A 27789-nucleotide genomic window follows, 5' to 3' on the forward strand; every position below is an offset into this window, starting at 1 on the left:
GGCTTGCGCTTCCAGGGATAGGACTCCTGACCTGGTGCCTCCCTGCTTGTTCAGATAGAACTCAGTTGTCGTGTTGTCCGTCTGAACTTGGATGTAGTTGGTGCCCAGAGAAGGATAAAGAGACTTGAGCGCCAGATGAACGGCTCGAAGCTCTAGGACGCTGATGTGGTAGCCTCGCTCTACTTCGGACCAGAGACCTTGGACCTGAAGCTGGTCCATATGAGCGCCTTGAGGAGAGGCATCCGTAACCACTGACTGAGATGAAGGAGGGCGATGAAATGGAACTCCCCGGAGAAGATTGGAACGTTTCATCCACCATCTGATTGAGTCTCTGGCACCTTGTAGAAGAGAAATACGGTCCTCCCAGTGACCTGACCTCTGAGACCATTGGTCCTCAAGAGCCTGCCTCAGGGTCCTCATGTGAAGGCGTGCATTGGGCACGATGTAGATGCACGAGGCCATCGATCCCAGGAGAGAGGACACTTGCCTGGCTGTGGGACTGTGATTGTCCAGTAGAAGAAGACACTTCAGGAGCATGGATGACAACCTCTCCTCCGAAGGACACACGTTTGCCTGCACGGAGTCCAGGGAAGCGCCCAGGTAATGAATCCGTTGGGAAGGGTTGAGTATTGACTTTTTGTGTTGACCTGCAACCCCAATGAGTTGATCAGGTTGAGACAGAACGAAAGATGGTTCTGAAGCAGAGCCGGAGTGGAACTTTTCAGCAGCCAATCGTCTAGATAGGGATAGACGAAGATATTCCGCCTGCGGAGAAAAGCAGCCACCTCTGCCATGCACTTGGAGAATGTCCTTGGCATGGATTTGAGGCCAAATGGAAGCACTCGATACTGGTAGTGATGGCGTTCGATCTGAAACCGGAGAAACTTTCGGTGCTTTACTGAGACAGGTATGTGAAAGTAAGCGTCCTGCAGGTCGATGGCACACATCCAGTCTCCCTGATGAAGATGTGGGAAGATCTGGTGCAGGGCTAGCATGCTGAATTTTTCTCTTTTGATGAATCTGTTCAGTAGTAGTAGGTCTAGAATGGGCCTTTATTCATTGACTACTCCTATTTTTGGACACGAAAATAGCAGTGTCCATTTCCGATTTCATTTTAATCATCTCATCGTCAGCGTGTGAACCAAAGAGAGACGTACCATTAAAGGGGAGGTTCAAGATCTTCTGAGCATCCGGCTTGAGGCCCGTAAGGCGGAGCCATGCCGAACTCCATGAGCAGGTTCCATGGGAGTAGCCATGGGCCGCGAGTTCAGAAGCATCTGCTGCGGCACTAATGACCTGGCTGGCTACGAGCCCTCCCTCCTGTAGGATTTCGACTAAGTCCTGTCGGTCTTCCTAAGGAAGCTTCTCTGTGAAGCGAGTGAGGGAGTCCCAGAGGGACCTATTGTACCTCCCGAGTAGAGCAGAGGCACTGGCCACCTTCATATATGAAGCTGAGGTGTTGCATACCTTCCTGCCAAACGAATCCATGAGTTTGCTGTCCTTTACTGGGGGTATCGAGGATGAGGTGAAAGCCGAATGAGACTTCATGGCAGCCGCCACGATAACTAAGTCAGCTGGTGGATCCGATCTGAGGAACAAGGGGTCCTCTACGGGAGCCTTGTACTTCTTGGCAATTCTAGATGGAACAGAACCTACCACTGCAGGCGTGAGGAAGGTAGCCATCGCCGGTTCAATGAAGCCAGGCACCAGAGGCAGCAGAGGTCTGGGCGCGGTCCGGTGATGAAGGGTATCAAAGATTATAGAGTTTGCTCCCCTGCCCAGTACATCTGTAAAAGTTGCGATGTCATCAATAGGTGAGACTCGTGAGGGAGGAGTAGAGGAGAAGGTCGGAGAATAGTCCCGGACCGTAGACCTCGTAGAAGAGGACCAAGTTGGAGATCTTGTGCGTCCTCTCTTATGGGACCTGTCGCGATGACGGCTGTGCCGACCCCTGGATCTAGACCGATGTCTAGACGGAGATCTTGGCCGGGGGGGGGAGATCTTGGCTTGGCAGGCGTTCTTGGCCATGCTGGAGAGCGTGATCTGGCAGGAGATCTTGGTCTGGATGAGGGTCGTGGCCTCCGAGGAGGAGACTTAGATGGTCTGACCGGAGTACTTGTCCTTGGACCAGATGGTGAGAATGCGCGGGAGTAATCTGAGCCCGGACTGCTGCGACCGCCTGATACAGCCCCCTGAGGACGGTGAGATAACACACTGCGTGATCTGTCCGCAGATCTGGGAGAAGCTTTTGGAGTGGAGAGATCTCCACGATGTTCAACCCAGGAGATAAAGATCTGTCTGCTGATGACCTGGACCCAGGTGACTCCACAACCACCGCGACCTGTTCCCTCGACGGCAAAAGCTTCGACGTCGAAGATGTTTGTATGACCAATGGCGTCGAGCGAGGCCTTGATGCTCTCGACGTCGATTGTCCACGCCGTGGTGACCTCGACTGCGATCTTCGGAGTCGAGTCGGTGACCTCGACGTCGATCTTCCTCGGCATCGGGTCGACGGCGAACCTCTATGGCGTTGTATCGACCTTCTTCGATGTTGTGTCAACGGCGACCCTTCCTGACGTCGCCTAGACTTCGACCTCCTCGACGTCGAATGGTGGGATCTTGAAGACCCTCTCGACGGCGGCATGCCAGCCGGCGGCGATCTGGAAGCCGTCATAACAGTCGACACTGACCCCCTCGAGGGCGGCGGAGAGTGTCTCGAAGTCGACAGAAGCCTCGACGTCGACAGAGACTTGGACATGCCAGCAGCCACAGACTTCGAGCCCGAAGTGTGGCGTCTCGACGCCGACTTACTTGGCTGCGGCGGAGACTCTCGACGTCGCAATGGTGATCCAGAAGAGCATCTGGGCCTCTTCGACGGTGACTTCGACGGTGATCTTCGTCCTCCCTTCCTCTTTCTGGAGGCAGGAGATGTGGAACGTCACAGTTTTTGGCCATGCTTGCTTGAAGAAGTTGACCTTGGGCCTCCATGGCCACCCACCTGATGACTTTTGTCTTTCTCCAACATGGCATGAAGTCTGATACGTTCTCTGTCACGAAGGGTCCGCCTAGAGAACTTCTGACAGTGGTGGCACTGGTCAGGGTTGTGTGTAGATGGAAGGCACACAATGCACACTGAGTGTGAGTCAGCCAGTGCCATCTTCTTGTCACTACAAGGACACTTCCGGAATAAAGCAGGCATTCTGACAGAAAATTGTAGTGGAATACCACAAAAAACCAAAGTAGAAGCCGTAATAAACCAGAAGATGTAGAATTTTCTGACTCACTCAAATTAACAAGCTCCAGGATCCTCACAGAAGGAGCCGGAAAAAAGAACAGATCCAACTGCCACCTGTGGTGCATCATGGCAGCAGGGGGTCGCCTTCAGGTCTTAAAGGCACGGTACCCCTACTCTAATGCCTTAAAGGCAAGGTGTCAGTCTTTCTTTGTTTCTTTATACTCTACTGCAGCCTACTGGCAAATGCCTGCAATTACAGGTTTTCCTATGGCAATAAAGCATTGTTGTATGCAAATGTTAACTGCTCTCTTTCTTCCTTAGGGGATGGGAGAGTACTACTGTGCGTATGCCAATTCATGTAATGTTGCGGCAGATTTGACAGTTGCAGAATGTTTTAGGCTGCAAATATATGTTTTCACATATGTATACAAATATATTTATATGTATTTTCTATATGCTCCGAGATCCCGCACATAGGCAGGGATTATTCATAGATTATGACTATTGATGAGTAGCCCCTGGATGAGAACCACGATGTTTCTTCCCAGTGCCAATTGTTTTTTTTATCAATGCTACTGATTAAGATTCAGTAGTCTTTTTGTAATTTATTTTTTACTAAAATTGACTAAGTTCTTTCTAGATTTGTATGGAACAAAAATAAGCAAGGATTGCACTAAATCTTAAAAAACCAGCTCTTTTTGGAGAGTAAGTGGGAAATAGGGTTAATTTTCAAGACGTGAATAAATATAATTGAGTTTTTTGTTTAAAATAGGTGACTCCTCTTAAAAATAGTGGTACCTTTTAAAACAAGACTCGTTCACATATAAGTAGGTCCTTCATATGACAAAACCTTTAAGACATTTCATAGGACCTACATTCTCTTTTTCTAGATATCTAGTAAAACTTCTACAAGTTGACTCTATTTACGGAAAGAGTGATTTCCTTCCAGTACCATATGGTAATAAGATCACCATTAAAATAAATCATAAGACATTTCAAATTTTGGCTAGTATTTATTTTTTCAACCTTGTTGACATCTATCACCTGCCCATATCATATTGTAGGCAATATGATATTATTATGTTTAATACACTAAAGACTGGGCTACAGAATATGAGTCAGATAATCGTGTAGAAAAGCAGGCGTCACTTATAAACAAATGTCTACTTTCAACAGCACATAGAAGAGAAAAATCTACTTTAGAATTGAAATCGGAAGGGGATCTTGGCTGTGGATTTTCTTTGTACTTCTAGACTAAACTTTGGTCCAAATTCAATATCACCTCACGCTCTGCGGGTACTGAGACACTCCTCCAACTCTTATAATGGCATCTTACTGTACAGAGGTCTAAATCCATCTCTATTGAAGGGTGATCAGAAAGTGTTATGGCTACAAGTCTTGTGTTCACTCACCTGTCCTGGACTCTTTACCTAATAGGAAGTGATCTAAATGTGCATAGAATTTGTAAGAGAAGGAGCAGAGTGTACAATCAACCTCCTTGTGCTGGTCCTTCTGTATAAAAACCCAAACCATACGGCCATTCTTCTGTCCATCCAACCTTTTCTGGGTTCTCACTCTTTTTCCACCCATTACTACCCTTCAGTCCTGTATGAGAGACATGTGAACTGGTGAGGGTGAACCTCAATTCTCCAACCTCCATCAGCAGCATTGTGGCTCTTTCATTTCTAACTGGGCCATCTACAGTACACTTCTGTGAAACCCTTTAAAACACAGGATGGCACTCACCCATTTTATCTTTTCATCTTTCGCTGAGGCAAAATATTATTGCAGGGATGGTTTTGCACATGGTGTAGGTCGGTAAGAGGAGTCAATGGGATTCTATCAGGAAGGGGGTGATGTAATAATATTTCTTCTAGCCACTAGGTGAGATATACTGCTGCATTTGGGTGCCTTTAAGGAGTGCCAGGTGGAGTCTAGGAAGCTGTGAAGCAGGGCTCTACTATTAGCCAAAAGCAAGAGCATGAGGATTTTAACAGCAGTCGATTACTGATACAAACCGTTTCTCTTTCTTTAGAACAGAGTTGTTACCAGGCCATCTTTGCCTTTTTGGCAGAGGTTGGTGTTCAGGGTGAATTCAAGTGACTTGGAATTCAGTGAAATTTGAGGTTCAAAGCCATCAAGGTTGTCATTGAACTGTAACTGTACTTTCTTATTGATATTCCTGGATAACACTAGGAATTCGTTCCTGGTTGGGGAGAGCTTCAGGTAGGTGGTAGACATGCAGTCAAGGTTTGAGCTGTTGGATGCTTGAAGAAGAGGAGACTTTTAAGAAGAGTTGTGTATCATCGGCATATTGATAAATCTTTATGCTGTGAGTAGAGCATCAAATGGTTCTATGTAGAGGTTGAAGATGGCGAAACTCTAGGGGACTTCACAGGTGAAAGAGATCTTTTGGGACCTTAAGATGCCCATGTGAACAAACTAGTGTCAGCTGGAAAAATAGGAGGAGAACCAGTGAAGGACACTGCTGGTGAATCCCATTTGAGACTGTAGGACCTATACGACCGTGGGATGTTCAACTGTGGCGATGGCAGTGGCGAGGTCCAGCACCATATAGAGAAAGGGATAATCTTCATCTGTGGTCAGGAGCACATCACCAACAATCTGTAAGGTAGCAGTCTACATGCAGCAGCATGATCTGAAGGCAGAATCGTAGTTGTTCTGAAAATAGTTATCATTAATGTGATCTTAGAGTTGAACACAGAAAGCTTTTTTGATGAACTTGCAAATGAACAGTAGGTGAGTGATGGGCTGGTAGATTACAAGTTCATCAGTGTCTAGTTTAAAGCAGTCATAAGCACACTCACATCGACCAGACTCAGAGTGTGGGAAAGGTGTTGGCTATTTTTACAAGCGCAGTAATTTATAAGGAAACATATTTTAACAGTCTGTACTTAGTTCAGAATTTGGAAAAGTAGCTGAGTGTATTATATCTTCTCTAACAATAGTTATAAAGTAAAGGTTGCCTCTGTTAGCTGAAAGGGACAACAATTATGTTTCTTTTTAAGTATTTTGTTTGGAGTATCAACTATAGTGATCTCACAATTATATATTCTCTCAATAACAAATTAAAAATGAATTATTATCTAAATAATGACAGTACATCCTAATGGCACAGCACTGTCAATAACCCTCAAGGGTAACATGAGGTACAGCTACAATTCTCGCACAAATCACTAAGCTAGAGTTTTAATTTTCGTCTAATTATAGTAAATCTAAACTAGGCCCAACAGAATTAATGTAATCCAACAAGTCAGAAGAAAGACCAAATGCTAGTAGATGTTAAGCGTTGTCACAATTTAATACACCAAACACATCTCCCAGTTTGTATCTATTTAATTAATAATAGATTTACGTCAGTACATGAATTACAATGATTTAGTTTCTAACATGCGCTTTTCTTCAAATCCTCAACAGGGTTAATGACTGATGAAAAAATTGATTGTGTTATAAAACACAGGTCGTGGAGGCTTTTCATCATTATCCATGGGTGCCACGGAGGTATTATTCAATCACGGTTCACTTTAAACATTAAATTAAAGCTTTAATTATAAGGTATGGGGAATATTTTAATCCCTATGCAAACTATTTGTGCAGAGATTGGAATTGTGCATTATGTGGCAATCACTCTAAGGAGCATTTATTCTGTGATAATTTTACACAACCCATGCCCCACCACAGTTGTCTCCTGATAACAGTAAAACAGTCTATATTAATCAGGGAAAATGTACACAAAACAGGCACAACATGGCAAAAAAAGGATTCTCATGTTATGCCTGATTGTTTGCTGCACTGCTAATACCCTACTTTATTCCACTACAGTCATAATTTGGCCCTCAATTTCCATTACAAAGTAAACACTACGGAGAATGGTGTGCGGTGAGCAGAGGGAATAATGTATCATAGGGAGCACAGCACATTAGAAATACAGTCAGTGTCAAGAATTCTTACAACAAAGATTACAACAAGATTCACTACCAATGGAGAACCATGCTTCTAGTTTTCAGGTTTCATGTAACAAAAATAGATATTGGGGATTGTATTAGAGTGGTCTGTAAAAGAGAAGACGTGGAGGTCAAGCAGATTTCCTCAATGACATTATCCACGTGATCACCCTAACCGAAGTATGGCTACCAGTGTCTGCTACAAAGTGCTCCATGTAGTGTAGTATTTTTTTGACTGACTTTCTTGTGCAGAGATGGTCTGATGTAGCAGCTGAAGAAATACCAAGCATTACCTTTGCTCCTTGGTCACTTACCTCTTTACAGAGAACTTCCAGATCAGCTCCAGAAAATAAATTGGTTAAAGCTGCCAGGGTTTCCAAGGACACATCAGAATCAGTTGGTGTATTTTCAGTGTATATTTTTAGAATTGAAAGCCGGGCCTAGAAAAAACGAAAACAGATAAAAAAAGAATTATGAGATGTACTATTTTTGTAACTAACATACATTTCATAGGACCTTCGAAAGAGATCACTATAAGATCTTATCTCAAAGGGTAAAAACAAACATTACCACTGCCAATAGGTCTGGATGTTTTTTTAGAGGCAGTGTTTGGTAATAGTTAGATAAATGTGTGTTACCCCCAGCTGTAATAGAAAGAGAATGCCACAAAGTTGCAACTTCTTGGGTTTGAACAATGTGGAAGCTAGTAATATGGACGCTTTGCTGAGCAGACATTAACTGAGTGCCCTTATAAAAGAGTGTTATGAGAAGGAATAAAAAGTTGAGGTTTGCATGGCGTGAACTTAAAAGATTTAGGGCCATATGTATGAAGCTAATTTTCAGTCGCAAACGCTGCGAATCAGTAATAATAGCGTTTGCGACCAGCGTTTGCGACTGAAAATTAGCAATTTCCAATGTATAAAGGCAAAATTGATCGCAAATCAAGGAATCGCTAATTTAGCGATTCCCAAAAATTGCGAGAGCCTGAAAATTGCGAAATTCATAGCGATTCCCAAATTTGCGATTATACCAGTTTGCGATAATCGCAAATCCGGAAATCGCAAATAAGGATTCGCAATGATATGTATCAAAAATTTCGCAAATTGCGAATTCACGAAATTCGCATTTCTAGAAATCGCAATTACCACCAAGTAAGAGCAGGTGGTAACCAGGTGCAAAGTATTTAAGGAAGCCCACAATGCAACACACTCTTTTCCACAATGTCTGGGCTCTACGTCTTAGTGAGGAGGCGAAGAGTGAGAGCTGTGGCGCAGAGGAGGAGACGGCAGGAGAGGATATTCCGTGCGCGCATCACCATCTTCCAGCGCACTGAGGAGGACATCTACACCCACTACAGACTGGAGGAAGAGAGCATACTAGAATTAATTGAAGAACTCAGACCCTATCTAGAACACCCCACACGCAGGAAACAAGCCATACCCACACACATCCAGGTCCTGTGTTCACTACACCTGCTGGCCTCAGGTAGTTTTCAGGGGGTGATAGCCACAGCAGGAGAAGTGTCACAAAGTGCCCTGTCGCGCTTTTTCCATGCGTTCCTCGATGCCATGACACAGAGGATGCAACACCACATACACTTCTCCAGCACCCCACAGGAACTAGCACAGACCAAGCAGGACCTTTACAACATCGCCCAATTCCCCCACGTCATAGGATGCATCGATGGGACACATGTTGCAATATCCCCTCCCCTCAAACGATGAGTACGTATACAGGAACCGGAAATGCTACCACTCACTTAATATACAGGTGGTGTGTGATGCCAAAAACATCATCACTGACATAGTGGCAAAGTATCCGGGAAGCACACATGACGCGTTTATCTTCCGTCACAGTGGGCTATACCGTAGACTCTCAAGAGGTGATTTTGGCGAGGGATACCTACTAGGTAAATGCTCTCATACATAGGCCACATTTCAACTGACTAGCATGTGCATTACAGTGACTAACCGTTTACATTTCCAACCACAGGTGACAGTGCTTATGCAGTCCGGGATTTCATCATGACACCCTACCTCAATCCTGCTACTGCTGGGGAGCGGCGCTACAACCGGGCACACATTTCAACAAGAGGCACCATTGAGAGAACCTTTGGCATATTGAAGAGCAGATTCAGGTGCATTCATAAACGTGGAGGAGCACTCCAATACAGCCCCGAAACGTGCTGCAAAATTGTTGTAGCTTGTGCCATGCTGCACAATATCGCTACCAGGAAAGGCACACCAGAGGAGTTGAGCAAATCTGAATCCTCTGACGTGGAGGTGCCTGGACCTGGACGCATGGCAGCTGGTGTAGCTGGTGCTGCAGCTGGGCGACAGAGGCGTGAGGAGATTACGCGCAAATACTTCTAGGTGAGTAATAATGACACAATGACAACTTCAATCTGTGCAACTGTGTTTTAATAGCTACAGCAACAATGCCACACATCCTCATAGGCAAGTACATACACTCCCAAGTTATTGCACATGTTCAATTCACAGTGCAACTATGTAACTGGAGTGACTGCAAAGTCAACACTGTAGTTGTCCATATTTTGCCCCTGCTAATCATTGGTATTTGGCTGCACATTCTAATGGTATGTAGCAGGCCTATTGCTCCTGCCACTACGGCGACCTCTCTACGGTGGGTGGTGGGGTGGTGGAGCTCCGCACTGACTGGGAGTCCTCCTCACTTGGAGTCAGTACTCCAGGGCCTGTGGTACGTAGGGCACGCAGTTCATCCAGAGCAGATGTGGACTGCACAACGACAGTGGCGATGTCCTGTAAGCCGTGTGAGAACTCACGCTGTGTTTCAATGGTGCGCCTGGACAGAATATTGGTTGCTGAGGCCAGGCGGCTGATTGCGCGTGTGAACCGGTCCATGCGACCCAGCTCTTTGCGCCTAGCAGCGCGTTCGGCACAGCACCCCTCATTTCTTCCCATATGCCCCTGAGCCCTGCCCTCATCTCACGCTGTATCGCCTTCATGTGTTTGGCTTGTAGGCGCTGCACCTGGAGCATGTGCAATTCCAGCCCTGTGAAAACCGAGTCTTCCTGCTGATCAACGGAGCTGCTGGCCGTGCGGGGTCTACGCCTGCCTGTGACCTGTGGACCCTGGCTGTGTTTTGACCTTGACTCCTGCTGCGAACCTATGGCATCAGACTGCACATTGTGATTGGTATCCTCATCGTCGTCCTCCATGACTGCCAATGGCCTCACAATCTTCCTCCTGGGTCCCTTTGGTGGAATGACATGGCTGTCCTCCCCATCTGTGTCCTGCACCTACCCAGCGTCTCCAGAGTCAGGAGGTTCTGTGTCTCTTCCACTGCCTGTGGGATTATTAGTTGCAGGTGCTGTGGATAGAACAGCACACATTAATTTAATTTACTAATTTCCAATGTGAAAATAAAATATTTCACAGTTTACCTTTACTTTACGTGTGTTATTCCCCTTTCCTGACCTGCACATGTGAAAATTGCCTAGCGTGGCTGCTTCTCGCAACATTTATTTTTCATGTGACTACATCTCCCACAATGCATTGCTGTGACTGCCTGTGTACTTGCTCTAGCGTGACATGTGGTTCCCCTAAGCCCTAGGTTGCTGCAGGGGGGTGGGGGAGACGGGGGGACGCTTTGGAGTGTGATGGCATGCATCTTACCTGGTCTGGAAGCTGGTTGGTCGGAGCTGTCTAGCACAGACACGCCCGCCACACTCTCTGGAGCCAGTGTTCCCTCTACAAGTTCCTCAAGCGGTGTAGAATCTGGTACATTGGAGGTCCCTCCACCGGTGAGCTGTGACTGCTCCAGCCTGGCTGCAAACTTTTCTTTTGAGCGCTGGCGCAGGTCGTACCCGCGCTTGCGCAGTACCTCCACACTCCTGTGTGTAACTCCCAAGGCATTGACTTTCGCCTGTATGCCTGCCCAGATGCGTCTTTTCCTTGCCTCAGGCACCTTGTGTGAGCTCTTACCAAACAACAAATCGTGGTTTGGCACCATCTCAGTAATGAGTGTCTCCAGTTCAGCTTCTGAGAACTTCATCTTTCTCTTTCAAGAAGTTTCTCCTTCTTGCTGCTCCTGCTGGGTTGCAGGCAATTCCGTGTTCCCACTCTCAGCCATGGCTCCTCAGTAGCAATCCTCACTCTCCCACTCTCTGACAAACAATACTGTTGCAGCATGGGTAGTCAGTCAATTCCTGGATGGTGATGTCATCAAACTGCATCAAGATTGCGATTGCATCATTCTGGAAAAATCGCAATTTTGCGATTTTTCCCGTTAAGGAATCGCAATTTTGCGAATTTTCCCATTTAAGGAATCGCAATTGTATTTCTCGCAAATGTTTAGCGATTTTATCCAAATCGCTAAATATTTGCGATAATGTTGATACATTGCGATTTGTGATTCTGAATCTGCGATTCGGTAAAAGCCGCAGTTTCCGAATCGCAAATCGAAAACTTCATACATATGGCCCATATGCAACAAAATATTAAATAATAAATATGTTTGGCAAAGGACCAATACTTGCTTTCAGCTCGGTTTATGACAGGCAACAGCAGCCAAACAGCATATCATTCCTTAACATAAAAAGGCACAAATAAATGTTATTGCAGCAACGTAAAAGCATCAAAGAACACACACAGACTCATTTACGTGCTGCATTTTGTGTCATCTACTATCTAACAAAAGAACTATGTGAGGCGCCATCACCAAAAACTAATGCTAACAAAAATGGGACAATGTAACTATCAAAATGATAGCCTTGATGGACAGCCCATCCAAGCAATGGCAAACCATGAAAAATATATGAAAGTCAAAGGCTGAAGGGGTCTTGCCCAAAGTCCACTCTTTCGTTGTACTTTACAGTGTACTCGTTTGAAGATCCATAAACTAAACCAGTCTCTAGCCAGATAGAAGAACAAAGCAGGCCTCAGTCCGGCATATCCTCAGAGAAACAGAGAGCGTAGTGTCTCTGAAGTGGATGCCGTGCTCAGCATTAAAGTAAAAAAAAAAATCTGAAATAGAAAGCGCGGTGTCCTTGTAGTGGGTGCTGTGCTCAGCTTGAAAGCTTTAAAAACATGAAACAGCAGCCATTGTCCCGAGAGTGCTGTGTGGGGGCAGCCACTATTAAAGTTGAAGCATGCATAGCGCGCTGCATATACAAGAAGCAGCCGCCATTTTCCCACGAGTACTGTGTGGCCGCGCTGCAAATACAAGAAGCGACCGCCATTGTCCCGCATTATCCTTTAAAGAAAAAAGTGCTCACCGACTTCTAAAGCAGACCATGTAACAACTCAAGTAAAAAGTCCAGTCATTATGGGAGGTTACAAGTGCAGAAAAAGTGGTACCAAAGAGGGACCACTAAGCCTATTCACAAATGAAAAGCAACGATTTTGCAATGACAGTAAACAGGAGACAATTGAAAGGATGAGCAAGAAATGGGTGGTGCTTGTATGCCATAACTCAAAACAGCATGCCTCGCAGAGCATGCGTTGCCCAGACTCAACCTAAAAACAATCAGAGGTACTATTGCAGACCTCTCATTTTTTACTTTTTAGGTGCTGAAAGGAGACCACTCCATATGACAGGGAGGTGGGATGGATGTGAGGAATATGTGGTTAGATAAGAGTATCCACCAGAAAGGTAATTATTTTATTCTTCTGATAGATACTTCTAAAATCATATTTCTCACTTTTAAAACAGATACAAAAGCAGTACCTCTAAAAGGTGGAGCTTCTGTGTATTGAGCTCAGACCAAAGTGCCCTTACAATTGGACCTGGCTCTCAAGGTAGTAGTGATTTGTAAACATGTACAGTGATGCGCATGTCACAGCCAGGCCAATGTCAAGAACATCAGCTCGGTGGGCACGCCTTTGAGAACATGTGCCTCTCCTGAGCTCCAGAAACTGAAGCCCGGGAGCCACTGAGATGGTAACTGGTTGATGCTACATATAGAAGCAGAGTCTGGCTAGGACACCTGGGAACCCTGAAATTGCTGTAAAAGACCCAGAATCAAACTTATCATTTAAAATATGAAATTAAGGTCAACTCAACAGCAATGCAGTTGATCCAAGATGGTACAGGCGAGTTGTCAGCACTGACTGCGTGAGTTGCAGAACACTTCTGAGGATAAAACCACAAGTGAGCAACACGGTTATTCAACCCTGAGGACTGGGAACATCCCTCTCCCTGATGTGGGCCTGGCGTCCTCCCGGCAGGCGATAATAGGATACTCCAGCCAGGCACAGGAGCAACACCATTACCAGTAGCCTCTCATCACATGCAGGACCCGTGTCACCCCCAGGCTAACACAATAATCCAGAGTGGTATTAGTGGCAATGGACTCTGGATCTGTGCCATGATGGAGTTTTTCTCCAAGAGGGAGAGGTGTGGTGATAAGTGGGGAGGGGGAGAGACACAACAACACAGACATCATAGCAGTAAGGAACCGATGCCCTGCCAAACAAGACTCCATTAGCCTAAATAACACATGGGTTCACCAGCAGGAGTGGCATAGGCCCAAACATAACAAAGAGTCCAAACAATAACCTCCACAAATAAAGCTGGTGACTTTCGAATCCTTTCTATGGTTCAATTACAATGGAATATACACATCTATAAGTCCAGGAGCACCTACTTTCCGGTCTACACCCAGCGGCCCCCAACAGAAACTTATCACATGTCTACTAAAAAGAATTACTTGTGCACCACCAATAACCACTGCCCCATTTCGGAGTTGTTGCTCGGCCCCTTATCTACATTATTGTCCATCTTCACCTCAATCTTACGCAAGGTAAACTTGTGCCGCTATGCCAACTGGGTGGTCACGGATAGGTCAGTGGAGGAGAGCACAGCCTGACCTTCCAGAAACGATTGCTGTTCATTCCAATTTAAAGCAGATACCTCAGAGTAGTATTGCACAAAAAAAACTGAACTAACTCCTCTCTTTTTACGCAGATCGCAATCACTTCATCAGGCGCAACCTGACACTTGCCAACCAAAATGATCGAATTGCAGCTAATAATTACTGAAAATAAAAATACAGCTGCAACAATCCCATCAATAAAAGAAATGCTCCATAAACACAAAGAAGTGGGTATAAACCTCAGTCATAACCTGGCAAATTCCACTCAAGGGACCAAGACCCAACAAAAGACCAAGAAAACATGCAAGCTCCATAAATAAAGTGGATATTCAGCTACTACTGACAAATCAAGAAGGATATGACCTCTCTACAACATGATTTCTATAAAGCAATTACAGACCTCGATCACACCAAAAACCAGAGACTAGCATTGATCACATCAAAAATGCTATGGCTGAACCAACCCAGGGGAGAGATGAGCAAGATCTCAAGTTGGAACGACTCGCATCTAGGTAAGCTTGGGTGGAGGAGAAGATGGACAATTACGAGAAGAGACCAAGACGAAATAATATTCAATTCAGAGGTATTAATATGGATGAAAGAAATACAGATCTAAAGTGGTGTGTTACGATCTTGTTTTGCCATCTCCTTCATCACCCTCCAGATGAGGGGATGTCTCTAGATCGAACCCACAGAATTTGTTCTTTCAACTACACCGCAATACAAACCCGGATGTCCTTACGAGTGTACACGTCTTTAGAGTGAAAGAATCGATCACTGCTGCAACCTCCAGTTCAAAGAGGATTAAACCTGCCTATTCCAAGAGGTCTCAGCAGCGACTCTGTCTCAATGCCGCAAGTTTAAAGACATTACCTAAAACCTAAATCAGGAGAACAGACACAAGACCAACACATGAACCTTTAGGAGTCCTACAGAGATTGGTTGACCTAGTGCATAGCTAAAAAACAATTAACTTGAAGTCTTTGCCAACGAAGAAGACTCAAAAGTGAGAAGTACCACTATGGCTCGCATGCACTGAGGTCCAGGTCTCACCATACTGTAATCAGAAGCCATTTTTAGGTCTTGGCTAGCGTAGGCTGCGCACATGCGCAGTCTCGCTGACGAGATTTAATGTTTCTTAGTAGCGAGGGTAAACCCCGCCCCTCTTCTTCATTGGCTGGCTTCTTAAACGAGTGTACACGTCTTTAAAGTGAAAGAATCGATCACTGCTGCAACCTCCAGTTCAAAGAGGATTAAACCTGCCTATTCCAAGAGGTCTCAGCAGCGACTCTGTCTCAATGCCGCAAGTTTAAAGACATTACCTAAAACCTAAATCAGGAGAAAATGTCTTCTCCAACCGACAGAACAGACACAAGCCTAACACATAAACCTTTAGGAGTCCTGCAGAGATTGGTCGACCTAGTGCATAACTAAAAAAAAATGTACTTGAAGTATTTGCCAACGATCTGAGATACTCACTCTCCCAAACCCTCAGAAAGTAATTAGCTGAACAAACACTTAGATATCTACATTTGCTGTAGCTGCAGATCAAACTGAACCCATCCGAAGACAGCAAACAATTCTAGAAGACTCAAAAGTGAGAAGTACCACTATGGCTCGCATGCGCCGAGGTCCAGGTCTCACCCTACTATAATCAGAAGCCATTTTTAGGTCTCGGCTAGCGTAGGCTGCACACATGCGCAGTCTCGCTTGCGAGATTTAATGTTTCTTAGTAGCAAGGGTAAACCCCGCCCCTCTTCTCCATTGGCTGGCTTCCTAAACAGCGGCCAGCCATTGGAGAAGAGGTTTCAGTGATGTCATTTTTTCCATCTAAAACCCGTCTTTTTCAGATTGAGGGGCGTGTTTTTTCGTTTCTTTCTCATTCTTCTCCATTGGCTGAAATGTAACAACAACAGTCAAAAACACGCCCGTTGTTTACATTCCAGCCAATGGAGAAGAGGGGAGAAAGAAAAACACGCCCCCCTGTCTGAAAAGGACGGGGCGTTTCTTAGTCTCTTTCGTGCTTGACCCCGGAGAAACATGCTGGTGTTCATGGCGTGGTCTGACCGGTGTCTGTGTAGGCGCGTGCCGGGCCGCCAACCTGGAGACCAACGTGGAGGAGCTCTGGGTGGAAGGTAAGATGTGACCCTTGCTTTTGTAGCCACTCTCCTCCCCGACATAGCCGTGCTCCCCCTTACACTCAGCAGGCAGCGGTAGTGGGCTCCGGGACTACAAAGGACCTCCATGCGCTCGGAGGGGGTTGATTGGCAGCTGAGGTTTGGGGTGCTCGGGGCTCCCTTTTAATGCTTGTTTTGCTCTGGGACGCTATCTTGTCAGAGTCTACACTGCACCCAGCAGCCAGAACCGCTCTCTGCAGCCAGCCATCCTGCCTGTGTGTGGTCCTGTTTTTTGGACGGCTTTCAACTTTCAGAGCGAAGGGAAAAACATTTGTCTCAAGGTAAAAAAAAAAAAACGAAGCAGTCAGACGCATGTTTTCTAAGTAGATTAATGTTTCATTTTCTAGCGGGGAGATTTACTGGTAAATTCACTTTTGTACGTGTATGTTTGCCATCCGTGTTTAGTGAGGACTTTGTGTCAAACTTGTAACTTTCTGTATTTTGATTTCTTACCTCTCATTCATGGTAATCCCTATTTGATAACCATGTAGATGTTCACTCAATTTGCGATAGCCTGGTAGTTGTTACTACGGCCGTCCCTGCACCCGGAGTACCTGCAGCGGCCGAGTTACTGCGACGCGGCGTTCGCCCTGGAGCAGATCTCCAAGGTGCGTCTCTGGTGCCCCAAGGGGGTGGTGTCCTCGGATCCTCTGCATCCCTGGTTCCTCGCCGCGGGAGGTCCGCCGAGCCCCGCCTCCCCTGCCTCCCAGGTGTTCCGCGGCTTGCGGTCAGGATGTGTTGTGAGCCCTCAGGCTCTGCGCAATCTGTGTTTTGAGGCTGGGAGCAGTCTGGAAGAGCTCCAGACCCCTGCAGGCACTGGTGGCCGCCGGCAATGCTACTCCAGACACCCTGCCACTGCCTCCTGGCTGGCTTCACTCCACCCCCACCACGTGGACCTGCCTATTTACTACAGAGCTCCGCGGGCTAGGCCGACCCGTTCTCACACACAGCCTGGCCGTTTAGTGCTAAAAGCAGCATGCCTCTGTTGTGGCATCAGCTGCCCCCCGTTGTGGAGAGCGGTGGGAAGTGTATGAATGTATTACGGACGCAGGCTTATTTTGGGTGGAAAAGTAATCCCCAGTCTTTTTTGTTTCATGTGTATATTCACTCTGTCTTGACAGCGACCTGCACCAGATACCGCGTGTTTTTCTTGCCCGTGTCTGCCCCCCTAGCCTTCGTACGTCCCACTGCACCAGCCCTGTTGGCATTGTTCTGCACTCTTAATGTTAGTCCGCAACCCCAGTTTATTGATCCTATTTGTTCTCACCTGCCCCCTCTCAATTCTGTCCCCATTTCGTGCAAAGCAGCCCTTCTCGTCCTCACCAGCCTGGTCTGTCTCCCCCTCTCCAGGGCAAAGCTTCGTGCCAGAAAGCGCCTCTCTGGCTGCGAGCAAAGTTCCAGGGACTGCTCTTCCGACTGGGCTGCTACATTCAGAGGAACTGCGGCAAATTCCTGGCGGTGGGTCTGCGTGAGGTGAGGAACCGACGGACACCCCCTCCCGAGAGGTGCCACTGAGCTTGCCCACGGGGTGTCTAACTGCCCCTGCCCCAGGGTGTCTCACTGCCCTTGGGACCGTCGCCGCGCAGGAGCCTGGATCGGGGCTGCCATCTGCCACCGGATAGTTGGTGCACTCTCTCGTGCCCAAGGTCCGTCACCTTCTGCCCTCTCCTAGTGGTGCTGTCTACTGCGGATGTTGGAAGAACCGTTGGATTGTGTGAGGAGAATGGGGAAGGATGTCCAGAGAGTGTGAGGTAATGTGGGGCGTGGCAGGAACGCTCTTAATTTGTAAATTTGTAAAGTTTTCTGCTGAATACCGGGCTCGCTGAATACCAAAGCGGTTGGTATTGATTCCTACTTGTACCCTGTTCTTCCACCGAATTCCTCTTCATGTCTCTATCTCTCTCCAGCATGTTTTTTTTTCATTTGTTTTCTCCTTTTCTCCATCTTTCTGAGCAGCATGTGAGAGCCCTGGCTGTGCCAAGCTGTAGGTGTGTCTATGTGTGTGTGTGTGTATATGTGTATGTACAACCAAAAGTCCGTGTGTGCAAAATGTAGGTGTGTCAAGTTGTGGGTGCTTGCATGAGTGTGCAAGTATTGGTGCGTGCACGAGTGTCAGCGTGTGTTTAAGTGTTTAACCAATTAGATTGGTTTTAGAGACCCAATCCTGCGGACCTCTATTTGTGAAATAACAAAATTACTTTAAAGAAAACGAGAACAGTGAAGTTGAATGAGACCCACTATGGACATCCGCTACAGCAGACATCAAAGGGGAATTAATTTCACACCAAGCTTGATTCAAACACATGGCAACACAAAAGAAATCCAAACTTGAGAATCACATCTCTGAGGGTCTTTTATGACATGAGGAAAGCCAGATAAGAATAAGAACATTTCCTGATGAAAGATGCCAAAAAAAGACACCCCCACCAACTAACGGTATTATCATAAAGATAATAGAGCAGAAAAAGTTCTAGCTTTTAAGGTTTTTCAAATTCAAACTAGAAACTGAATTCCCTTGAATAGAGACATCCATAAATAGAGGAAACAAGTCCATTATTTAGAAAACGTAACATTTCCTAGGGGATACGGTATTAGTTTTTCCCTCATCGACGACCTGATTACAATTGACAAAGACAGCTTATCAATCAAAACCCTTAAAAACAACAAGACAGCTGGACCAGATGGCCTATCTGTGTCCTTCTATATAGCTTATACGAACCTGTTCGGTCAATAATTCACAACACTCTTCCTGCAGACTGGCAAGGTAACAAAACGAATGACAGAATCAACAATAACTATTCTCTTAAAATCTGGTAGCGACCCAAACAATTACAGTTTATCTGGACCAACAGCACTCCTAAACTTCGACATAATGATTTTCACACCTGTCCCATAAACAGGAAGTCTGGGCTCTCATTGGCTCGCCTTAACAGTAAGGATTTGTTAAAAATAGTCATGCAACCGACAACACTAGATTGGCCTTCAATTTAGCTAATGCCTTTGAAAATCATGGGGCTATTATGGTCCTTTTCTCGCTATATGCAGAGAAGGCCTGCAATACAATTGATTGGAAGTGTATATGGAAACTCTTAAATAAACTGTTACAGATCCCAACCTAACATATTGGTTAATTTTTGTAACCCTAATGCATAAATAAAAATATAGGGGGGAGTCTCTAGTGCAACAGACCAATGTCCGCATTAATTTCTACCCTCTCAATGGAATCTCTGGTACAGAAATTAATGTCAAACTCGAACATAAAGGGATTGACTATAGGACACAACGCATTTTAAATGGCACTATTTGGGGTTAATGTCCTTTTTTTGTCACAAAACCCAAAAAATCCATCGCTGCCTTACTGCAAGAATTCTGATCCTTAGTCTCTGGGTCACTCATTCATTACACTATTTAGGAATATTTCTAATAAGGGAAACAAAACAAACATACCACTACAACATACCAAACGTTCATAATGTTTTATAAAAGGACCTATATCAATGGGGGAAACTAGATATTTCAAGGCTGGGCTGAGTGGGGAGCTTCAAAATGAATTTCTGTCCAAGTTTATTGTATGCCCTTCAAGCCTTACCACTTTGATTTTACTATATATACTATTCACCAAATATAAATATAGAATAAATTCCTTGCATTGTTCTGAGGGAACAAATCAGAGTCCCTAAACCTACTCTATATAGAAAACAACAGGGGTAATGGGGGGGTACAACTTCCAACTATCAAAGGCTATATACTAGCTGCACAAATATGACAGACACTGGATTGGCACCATGCCCCCCCACGCCTTTAACGTCAACAAAGGTATACCCAAAACCCATTAGCTTGCCTTCCCTTGGCTCCCACACACACAAGTTGAAAAGAACTATCTGTTCATCTCATCCAACATTAAACTAGACTACTGGGAAACATTTTCACAGGAAAAAACAACTTTTCCTCCCCTCATGACTCCAGTACCCTTAAACCCAAATTTCCTCCCTTGGGTTACTCATCCAAGCTTTCAATGCTGAAACGATTGGGATCCCAAAGAGACTAGGTGATTTAGAAGATATGGGGACAGTACTAGATAAAAACATATATAGCCCAATTCCATCCCTATCCCAGTGATTAATTTTGATTAACCCAGCTTCTACACTGGGCACAATACAGAGAAGTACAACCCATAGCTAATAAAGAATGGACCACACTTGAAATTATTTTCCATAACAAAATACGAATGGGGACCTCCCTGCTATATGGAGCATTAAACCAACTACAAACAGATAAACCCCAATCATACAAAGCTGCTGGGAAAGGGCATGGGACTTTCAATCCCGAAAAAACTTCAGAAAGGATATGGGCAAAGACCAGAAATAATCCATATGTGTATAACACAAGGAAAACTCATACAACATTCTAACCAGATGGTACTTTACTCCAGCCTTCTTAAAGGGGATGTGAGGCAGTTTAGAATTATTTTAGAAGGGATGTGGGGAGAATGAAGACATGATTCAAGCTCCACAATTACCTGGGGGTGGACATAATCATGGACATAACCATGAAGAAAAACATAGTAAAAAAACAAGGCCTCCGAGTTCAACTAGATCCTACGATTTTGGTACTAGGGTCCTCTGGGGAAAACTCCAAATACCCTACCTCCACACCACTGAGCAATTTATTCACACATTTCCCGTTGGCAGCTCGGTTACCTTTGGGCCAGTTCTGGAAGCGGGAACTTACTCCACCACTACTTGTTCAGTGGACAAAGACATGGTCGTCTACACAAGTGAAAAAGTGACCGCATTGATAGACGACTGCATGGCTAAATCTGAAAACTTCTGGATACCTTTCATTACACACATGAAGAGAGATAAATGATATGGGGAGGCCTGTATGATCAGACCCGTTCTTCACCGCTCAGGTGTTGACAGGATATCCTCGACTGCAAAATCATCATTGGTTGATTAACACAAATTTTACAATTATGCCCAAAAGTTGTGGTAAATTATGTGTTAAAAGAACTCACCACAACTCAATGATTTGTCATTAGAAAGTGATTATGTATTCTTGCAACTGAGTGTAAAATGTACCAATAGGAAATGGTTGAATTGTCATCAACGCAGTGGTAGCAGCCTTTGCCCTAGAGGAATGAGCCCTCAGTCCTTTTGAGGGATGCTTCTTTGCCAGCGCGTAGCAGGTCTTAATGCACAGAACTATCAACCGTGAGAGTCCTTTCTGCACTGCCTTGTCTTTTTTTCCTTCAGAGAACCTCACAAAGGGTTGATCGTCCACCCAATGGTCTTTGTTGCAATCAATATAAAAAAATTCAGAGCTCTCGTGGGATCCAGTCAATGAAGTCTCTCCTTCAATTTTGAAGGTTGAGGTGAAGCAAAAGATGTTGAGAGGAAGATGGCTAATCCAACGTGTAACAGAGTCACGACTTTTGGCAATAAGTACGCCATGGTTCTCAACACCAGCTTGTCTTAGGGAAAGCCTGGAGCTCACTCACATGATGAGCTGAAGTGACTGCAACAACAAAGACTGTTTGAGAGTGAGAAAGCGCAGCATGCAGCTGTGCCTGGCTCGAAGGGGAAACCAATAAGGAAAGTAAGGAGCCAATTAGGATCCCACTGTGGCATCACAAATGGTTTAGGAGGGAATGTGTGTCAAACCTTCAATAAAATGCATCACAACAGGTAATTTCAACAAGGAAGGCTGGACTGGTAAATACAAAAAGACTGGAAAGGACAACAAATAACTTCTAGGAATGCCCACTGTACAAAAGCTGAGCCAAGGACAAAAGTAACCATAATATATATCCAAATGTTTGGCTTGTAAGAGTTCTGCGTTGCAGACTCCACATTAGGCAACAAATCTGTCACAGAGCCCAACATAAATAGAGTTCACCGAAGGATGCCTGAACGAGAGGAAGACATCTACAACCTCAGGTGGCAGATCAAACTCAGTCTGCTGCTGCCTAATCTCCGTGCATGGAGGTCTACATTGCACAGGTTTGGGTGCAGAACCCTGCTTCAGCTGCTGCAACAGAAGCTCCTCCAGCAGAAGTAGAGTTACTGGAGCAAAAATGCTCATGCATAGCCAGAAGTTCCATATACCGTACTCTCCAAGCCCAATCCAGAGCTACTAGGATGACTTTGTTCACGATAAGGGATATGCCCTGATGCTCAAGCCAACTCCAAAGGTGAAGCGCTTCTCGGCAAAGGACCCCACTCCACCCTGTTGGTTGCAGTACCAAAATGGTGATGGTGTTCTCTCAGAGAACTTGCACAGCCCTACACATAATAGACAGCAGGAAAGCCTTCAACATCAAGTGGATGGTTTGCAGCTCCAACAGATTCAGGTACAGCCAGGTTTCTGATCTTCACCTCTCCCAGATGCCCACCCAGCCCAGCAGGGATGCAGCTGTCACTAAGGGCAACAGAAGACGGGTTTGTCGCTGGTCAACTTTTAATCAAGAAGCCATCACTGCATATCTTGTGCAGTCTTCCCAGAAACCTGGATAACATCCTACAGGTGTTCTGGGCCGAATGAGTCTTAACATCCCACTGCGGAACCCCCATATTCCACCTGGTGTAATGGTCAAGCATGACACTAGCAGGCCAAGAAGCCTAAAAACTGTTCTCAATGAGATATGGAACCGAGGAAGAAACATTAGGATCATAAACCCAAATGTATTGGACTCAGCAATGCTGGAACAGTTTTCATAGTGTGGGTGCTACCATTAATGTTCTCTTAGGTCGTAGGGACAGTGAAAAAAGCAAAGGTCACACAAAGAACAAGTGTAGCAAATATAGTCAGCAGAGAGTGGTAAGGGCGCAGCCACTAAAACTGCACAGCCATACAGTTTTACTGATAAAACGATATGGAGAATAAGGGGTGGATAATTGAGTTTCAGTGAATCACCAAGAAAAGTGTCTTGATTTTTTTGATCCTATTAAAATCTTTGTTTTAATCACACTTGGGAATTACAATAACGTGTGCCTCATTTATGCTTTACGAATTAATAATATATTGTGAAATATTTGTACAGTTCACTTACAGGTATTCCAATTTTGTGTGACAGCTTACAGCCTTTTGTTTCACACTACCTTTCCCCCGGCAAGATAGACACATAATTCACTATACAAAATACTCTAACTTTGCAGTCAGAGAAAGTAAACATCAATCTCCGCTTTAAAAGAATAGTTAGCAATTGTCAAAAGACATCATGTGAGATTTGACACAGCACAGCTATTGTGACATGATTAAAACAAAATTGAGGTTGGGGAGAGGATGCAGCATTACGGCTAGAGCGGTAGACCTCTAAGCTGGGGAACCGGAATAGAGTCTCGGCAGCGACGCTCAACATCTTGTGATTCGGGGTAAATCACGTAATCTCCCCGTGCCTAACAAAAATGAAAGCGTCCAACTGTAACTAAACTAGTGATCATGTAAAGCGCTCTGATACCCGATGTCTCGGGTGTAGTTCACGCTATATAAAAGTCTAAAAAATAAATAAAAAGGCATTTTTATAGTTCATTCACACCTCTGGCATGGTTATTTTGAGGGTGCTGCATTATCCCCTGCAATCTTGCTTTCAGTGCCTATGCCTGAACTCATTTTGAAGGAGGAAAGGCCCATAAATACACAGTGCATTAACTGAGGTGGCGTAGTGAGCTAAATAATGATGATGGATTCAACCCAGATCTGTGACTGGGGGTGAGTGTCTGAAAAGTTTCAGCTCTCCGGCCATCATCTACTTGTGTTTGCTTTGTTTGCCTTAAGTTGGCAGGGTATGCCCAGACGTGGGTCCCTTGCTCACTTAGCCACTGGATTCAAGCAAGCCGGGCTGATGAATGGTGTTACACCAAAACTGGTCCTAGGATGCTTGTTTCCGGTTCAGGGAAGACCTGGCTTGGCAGTTATGGCTGGACTGTTCCCATGAGGCACAGGGTCCAGACTGATTTGCATATAGCTGGGTCTGAAATGAGGTGGCCAAGTGGGCTAAAGAAGGATGATGTATTCAATCCAGATCTGTGACTGGGGAGGAGGGTCTGAAATGTTTCAGCGCTCCGTCCATCATCTCCTTGTGTTTACCATAAATACACCATGGCTGGATGAGCTTCATTAAAAGGAAGCCTCTGCAAAGGAGTCACAATTGACTTTAGTTTTTTGAATGTGAATGTGAACCCCAAAGACTTCAGAAGTTCGCTGTAGTCTGAATGTGGTTTGCGACTGAGTTGAGCCCACCTTCAACAGCCAGCTATCAAGGTAGAAGCCCACTGGTATCTCCAACCTCCAACGATGTGCAACGGCCACCGCTATCACTTTTGGTAAGACCAAAGGTGAGTACAACAAACTGATAATGTTCCTGGTCAACCTTAAACCACAGGTAACATCTGTGGGACTGCAGAACGAGCACATACTAGTATGCATCCCGTAGGTCCACGGTAACCATCCGTCGTATGGATCCACGGCAGACACAACTTGGGCCAGAGTGAGCATTTTGAATTTGTGCTGCCAGAGAAATGCATCCAGAAGGTGAAGTTGAAAGACAGGATGAAGGCCTCCGTCCTCCTTCTGCACAATGAAACAGTGGCAGTATCAATCCTTCCTTTACTATCGATACCGGCACCCTCTCGATGGCCCAAGTAGAAAAAATAAAAAATAATCCCAGGTGTCAGACTGGATAGGGAAACTTCAAAGCACTCATGTCACCAGTAGGGGGGCGCTAGTTTTGCATCGACAGCAAAGTGGAGTCAGATGACATTACTAAAGCTATATAAGGTCCACCCCAGCACAACGTCAGTTTCAATCTATTTTTGCCCCAGCCTTCAAGGTGAGCAAACAGAATGGCATTGCCAGATTAGTGTAATGCCAAAATAAACCATTAGCCTCTTATCAACTTTCCCTATAGCTACCCATCAAACTAGGAAGCAGGCGGGTAGGCGAGGAATCTGCAGGCAGAGTATGCACCAGATAGATAGATAGATAGAAGAACAGTTAAGTAACGTTTTCTTCTGATGGATAATTCTACCTGCAGACCGCTCACCTTTAGAACTGATTACAGAGCAATGCTCTGCTTAGGAGGAGGATGGCTAAAGCAGGAAATCGTGTAAAACGGATTTCGGGAAGAGTCTCTGTGAATGTCCGAATCCAGGCAGTAATGCTTAGCAATGATGTACAGGGACACCCAGGTAGCCATTTTACATATTTCAGCATTTAGGTCTCCTCGTGCCAAGAGCTAAAGTGGAGAATTTGACCCTGGTGGGACGGGCCCTAATCCGTTCAAGTGGGTCCTTCTTGGCCACAGCATAGCGGGTTGATACAGAGAATGATCTAACTCAAAGGGTCCTGTACCGCTCTACCCTTTTTGACATTACAGTACACCATAAACAACTGGTTATCTAGTTGTGTAACTGTGTTAGGGTCTACGTGGTAGTTGACTGCAAGCCTAGGATCCAACCTGTGCAGTCGCTTTTCCTCCTTTGTGGTACGGGGCAGGGAATAAAAGGTCAGAAGGGCGATGGACTGACTCTGAAGGAAGGGAGTTACCACCTTTGGCAGGAAAGCAGCCTAGGTTCTCAACATCAATTGTGGGCAAAAAGAGGTAAAAGGGGTGGGGGGGAGGGTGCCAAGAGCTTGTAGCTCGCTCACTTGTCTGGCTGAAGGTATTGGCACCAGAAAAAGCTATTTCAAGAGATCACGGAAAGGATCCACCAGCATATTTTAAGCAATACTGTTAATATTGTATGTAAAAAAAAAAATTAAAAAGGGTTTACAAATCCTTCCAAGTGGTTCAACAATATCTCTGTACAGTAAACCTGAAAAATGTCCTCATTTCTCTTGCAAGAAACCTTAGCGAGGTACAAAAAGAAAAATGCGAATTGAAAAGATGAGAGAATGAATGTCTGTATACTTTACCTCACCACTTGTAGATAGTGGACGAATGGTATATGTAAGACTTTTGGATCGAACCATTTGGAAACCTGAGGGAGTGCACGCACCACAGTGGGGTGGAGGAATGAGCGAGGGTAAAAGTTGTGTGTAAACTACATATTAGACTGTATTATTGGTTGAAAGGTAGTGCTGCATGAATCAAACCAATTTTAAACACAAAAAGCATAGCTTTAGTTAAACTATTTGCTTAGCTCACATTTTGTGACAGGTAGATGGAACCACATTGGTTATCAAAAATTAACAAGGTCATGTAAGGAACACCAAGAAAGCCATCAATCAGGTCATCCTTGAATATTAATGACAATTATGCAAAAAGGTAAATTCAGTGGTAGGGGTTGAACAGAAGACTGATATCCCGACTGAAGTCAACTTCACCTGCCATTGGACACAGGAAAAAGATAACCGAAGGACCATTAACAAAACAGGAAAGCAAAAAAGGATGCGGGGAAAGGAGGGGCGATCAAAACAATACGAATGGTGGAAAGAGAGAGTGTGACAAAGCAGACGGTGGGAAGGGTGGTGGGGCAAAGCAACAGACAGCAGAAAGGGAGGGTATGGCAAAGCAACACAGAATGCTGAATGAGAGAGTGGGGCAAAGAAACACAGAAAGTGGAAAGGGAGATTGGAGCAAAGCAACACATACAGTGGGAAGGGAGGGTGGGGCAAAGCAACACAGATGGCGGGAAGGGAGGGTGGGGCAAAGCAACACAGATGGCGGGAAGGGAGGGTGGGGCAAAGCAACACAGATGGCGGGAAGGGAGGGTGGGGCAAAGCAACACAGATGGCGGGAAGGGAGGGTGGGGCAAAGCAACACAGATGGCGGGAAGGGAGGGTGGGGCAATGCAACACAGCCGGCATGAAGGGAGGGTGGGGCAAAGCAACACAGACGGTAGGAAGGGAGGGTGAGGCAAAGCAACACAGACTGCAGGAAAGGAAGTTGTGGCAAAGCCACACAGATGGTAGGAAGAGAGGATAGCAATAAGGCAAAAAAACACGGGGAGAGGGAAACAAAAACACGGGCAAGCACTCTTATGGAGAATGCCTTTGCTATCCAAGGCAAGACCTAAAAATATTACAATACTCAGGTGAGACCTAAAAATATTACAATACCAATGCACTTACACACATAGCAGTCTTTCTGCAACTTCTGAAGAAAATATGAATCTTGCATATAAAAAGGTTTCTTATTTTTCATTACCTTTTGGTCGGGAGGTGGTATATAAATTATTCTATCCAATCTCCCGGGCCGCATCAAGGCATCATCCAAGACATCTGGTCTGTTTGTGGCAGCCACAATGAGTACACCTCTGTTACAAATCTCTTGAAGCTCCAGCTAAAAAAAGATAATTTAATAAAAGGTTCAATAATATGCCATATGCTGCTAGATAATTTTCTTGTTACTATCAAATGTACTTTTAAGAACAACTTCAAGCCTCAGGGGTATATTTAAGTTTCAATTCTGCCATTTTTATCAAACTAGGGTCGCAACAGTTTTAAACGTTGTGCTCATGAAATATAATCACCAAGACGTGAAATAATGACAGGTTGTGAGTCCTGCCAAGGACACCTAATGCTCACTGTTTAGGCATAAAGGGAGCAGAAGGT

The 27789-nt window shown here is 45.2% G+C and overlaps 1 protein-coding gene across 2 annotated transcripts in view; it reads right to left on the bottom strand.

Moving 5' to 3' along the window:
• AFG2B (AAA ATPase AFG2B) overlaps positions 1–27789 on the bottom strand; it is a 270060-nt gene that overhangs the window by 64181 nt on the left and 178090 nt on the right. For both annotated transcript variants that reach the window (XM_078684773.1, XM_078684772.1), the window contains exons 8-9: positions 27383–27517; positions 7515–7640 (exon numbers count right to left, since the gene is read on the bottom strand). In XM_078684773.1, coding sequence (XP_078540899.1) covers positions 7515–7640; positions 27383–27517 — 261 coding nt within the window. The remainder of the gene's footprint in view (positions 1–7514; positions 7641–27382; positions 27518–27789) is intronic.

The sequence above is a fragment of the Lissotriton helveticus genome, chromosome 3_2 (genome assembly GCF_964261635.1).
Source record: "Lissotriton helveticus chromosome 3_2, aLisHel1.1, whole genome shotgun sequence".
Lineage (NCBI taxonomy): Eukaryota > Metazoa > Chordata > Amphibia > Caudata > Salamandridae > Lissotriton > Lissotriton helveticus.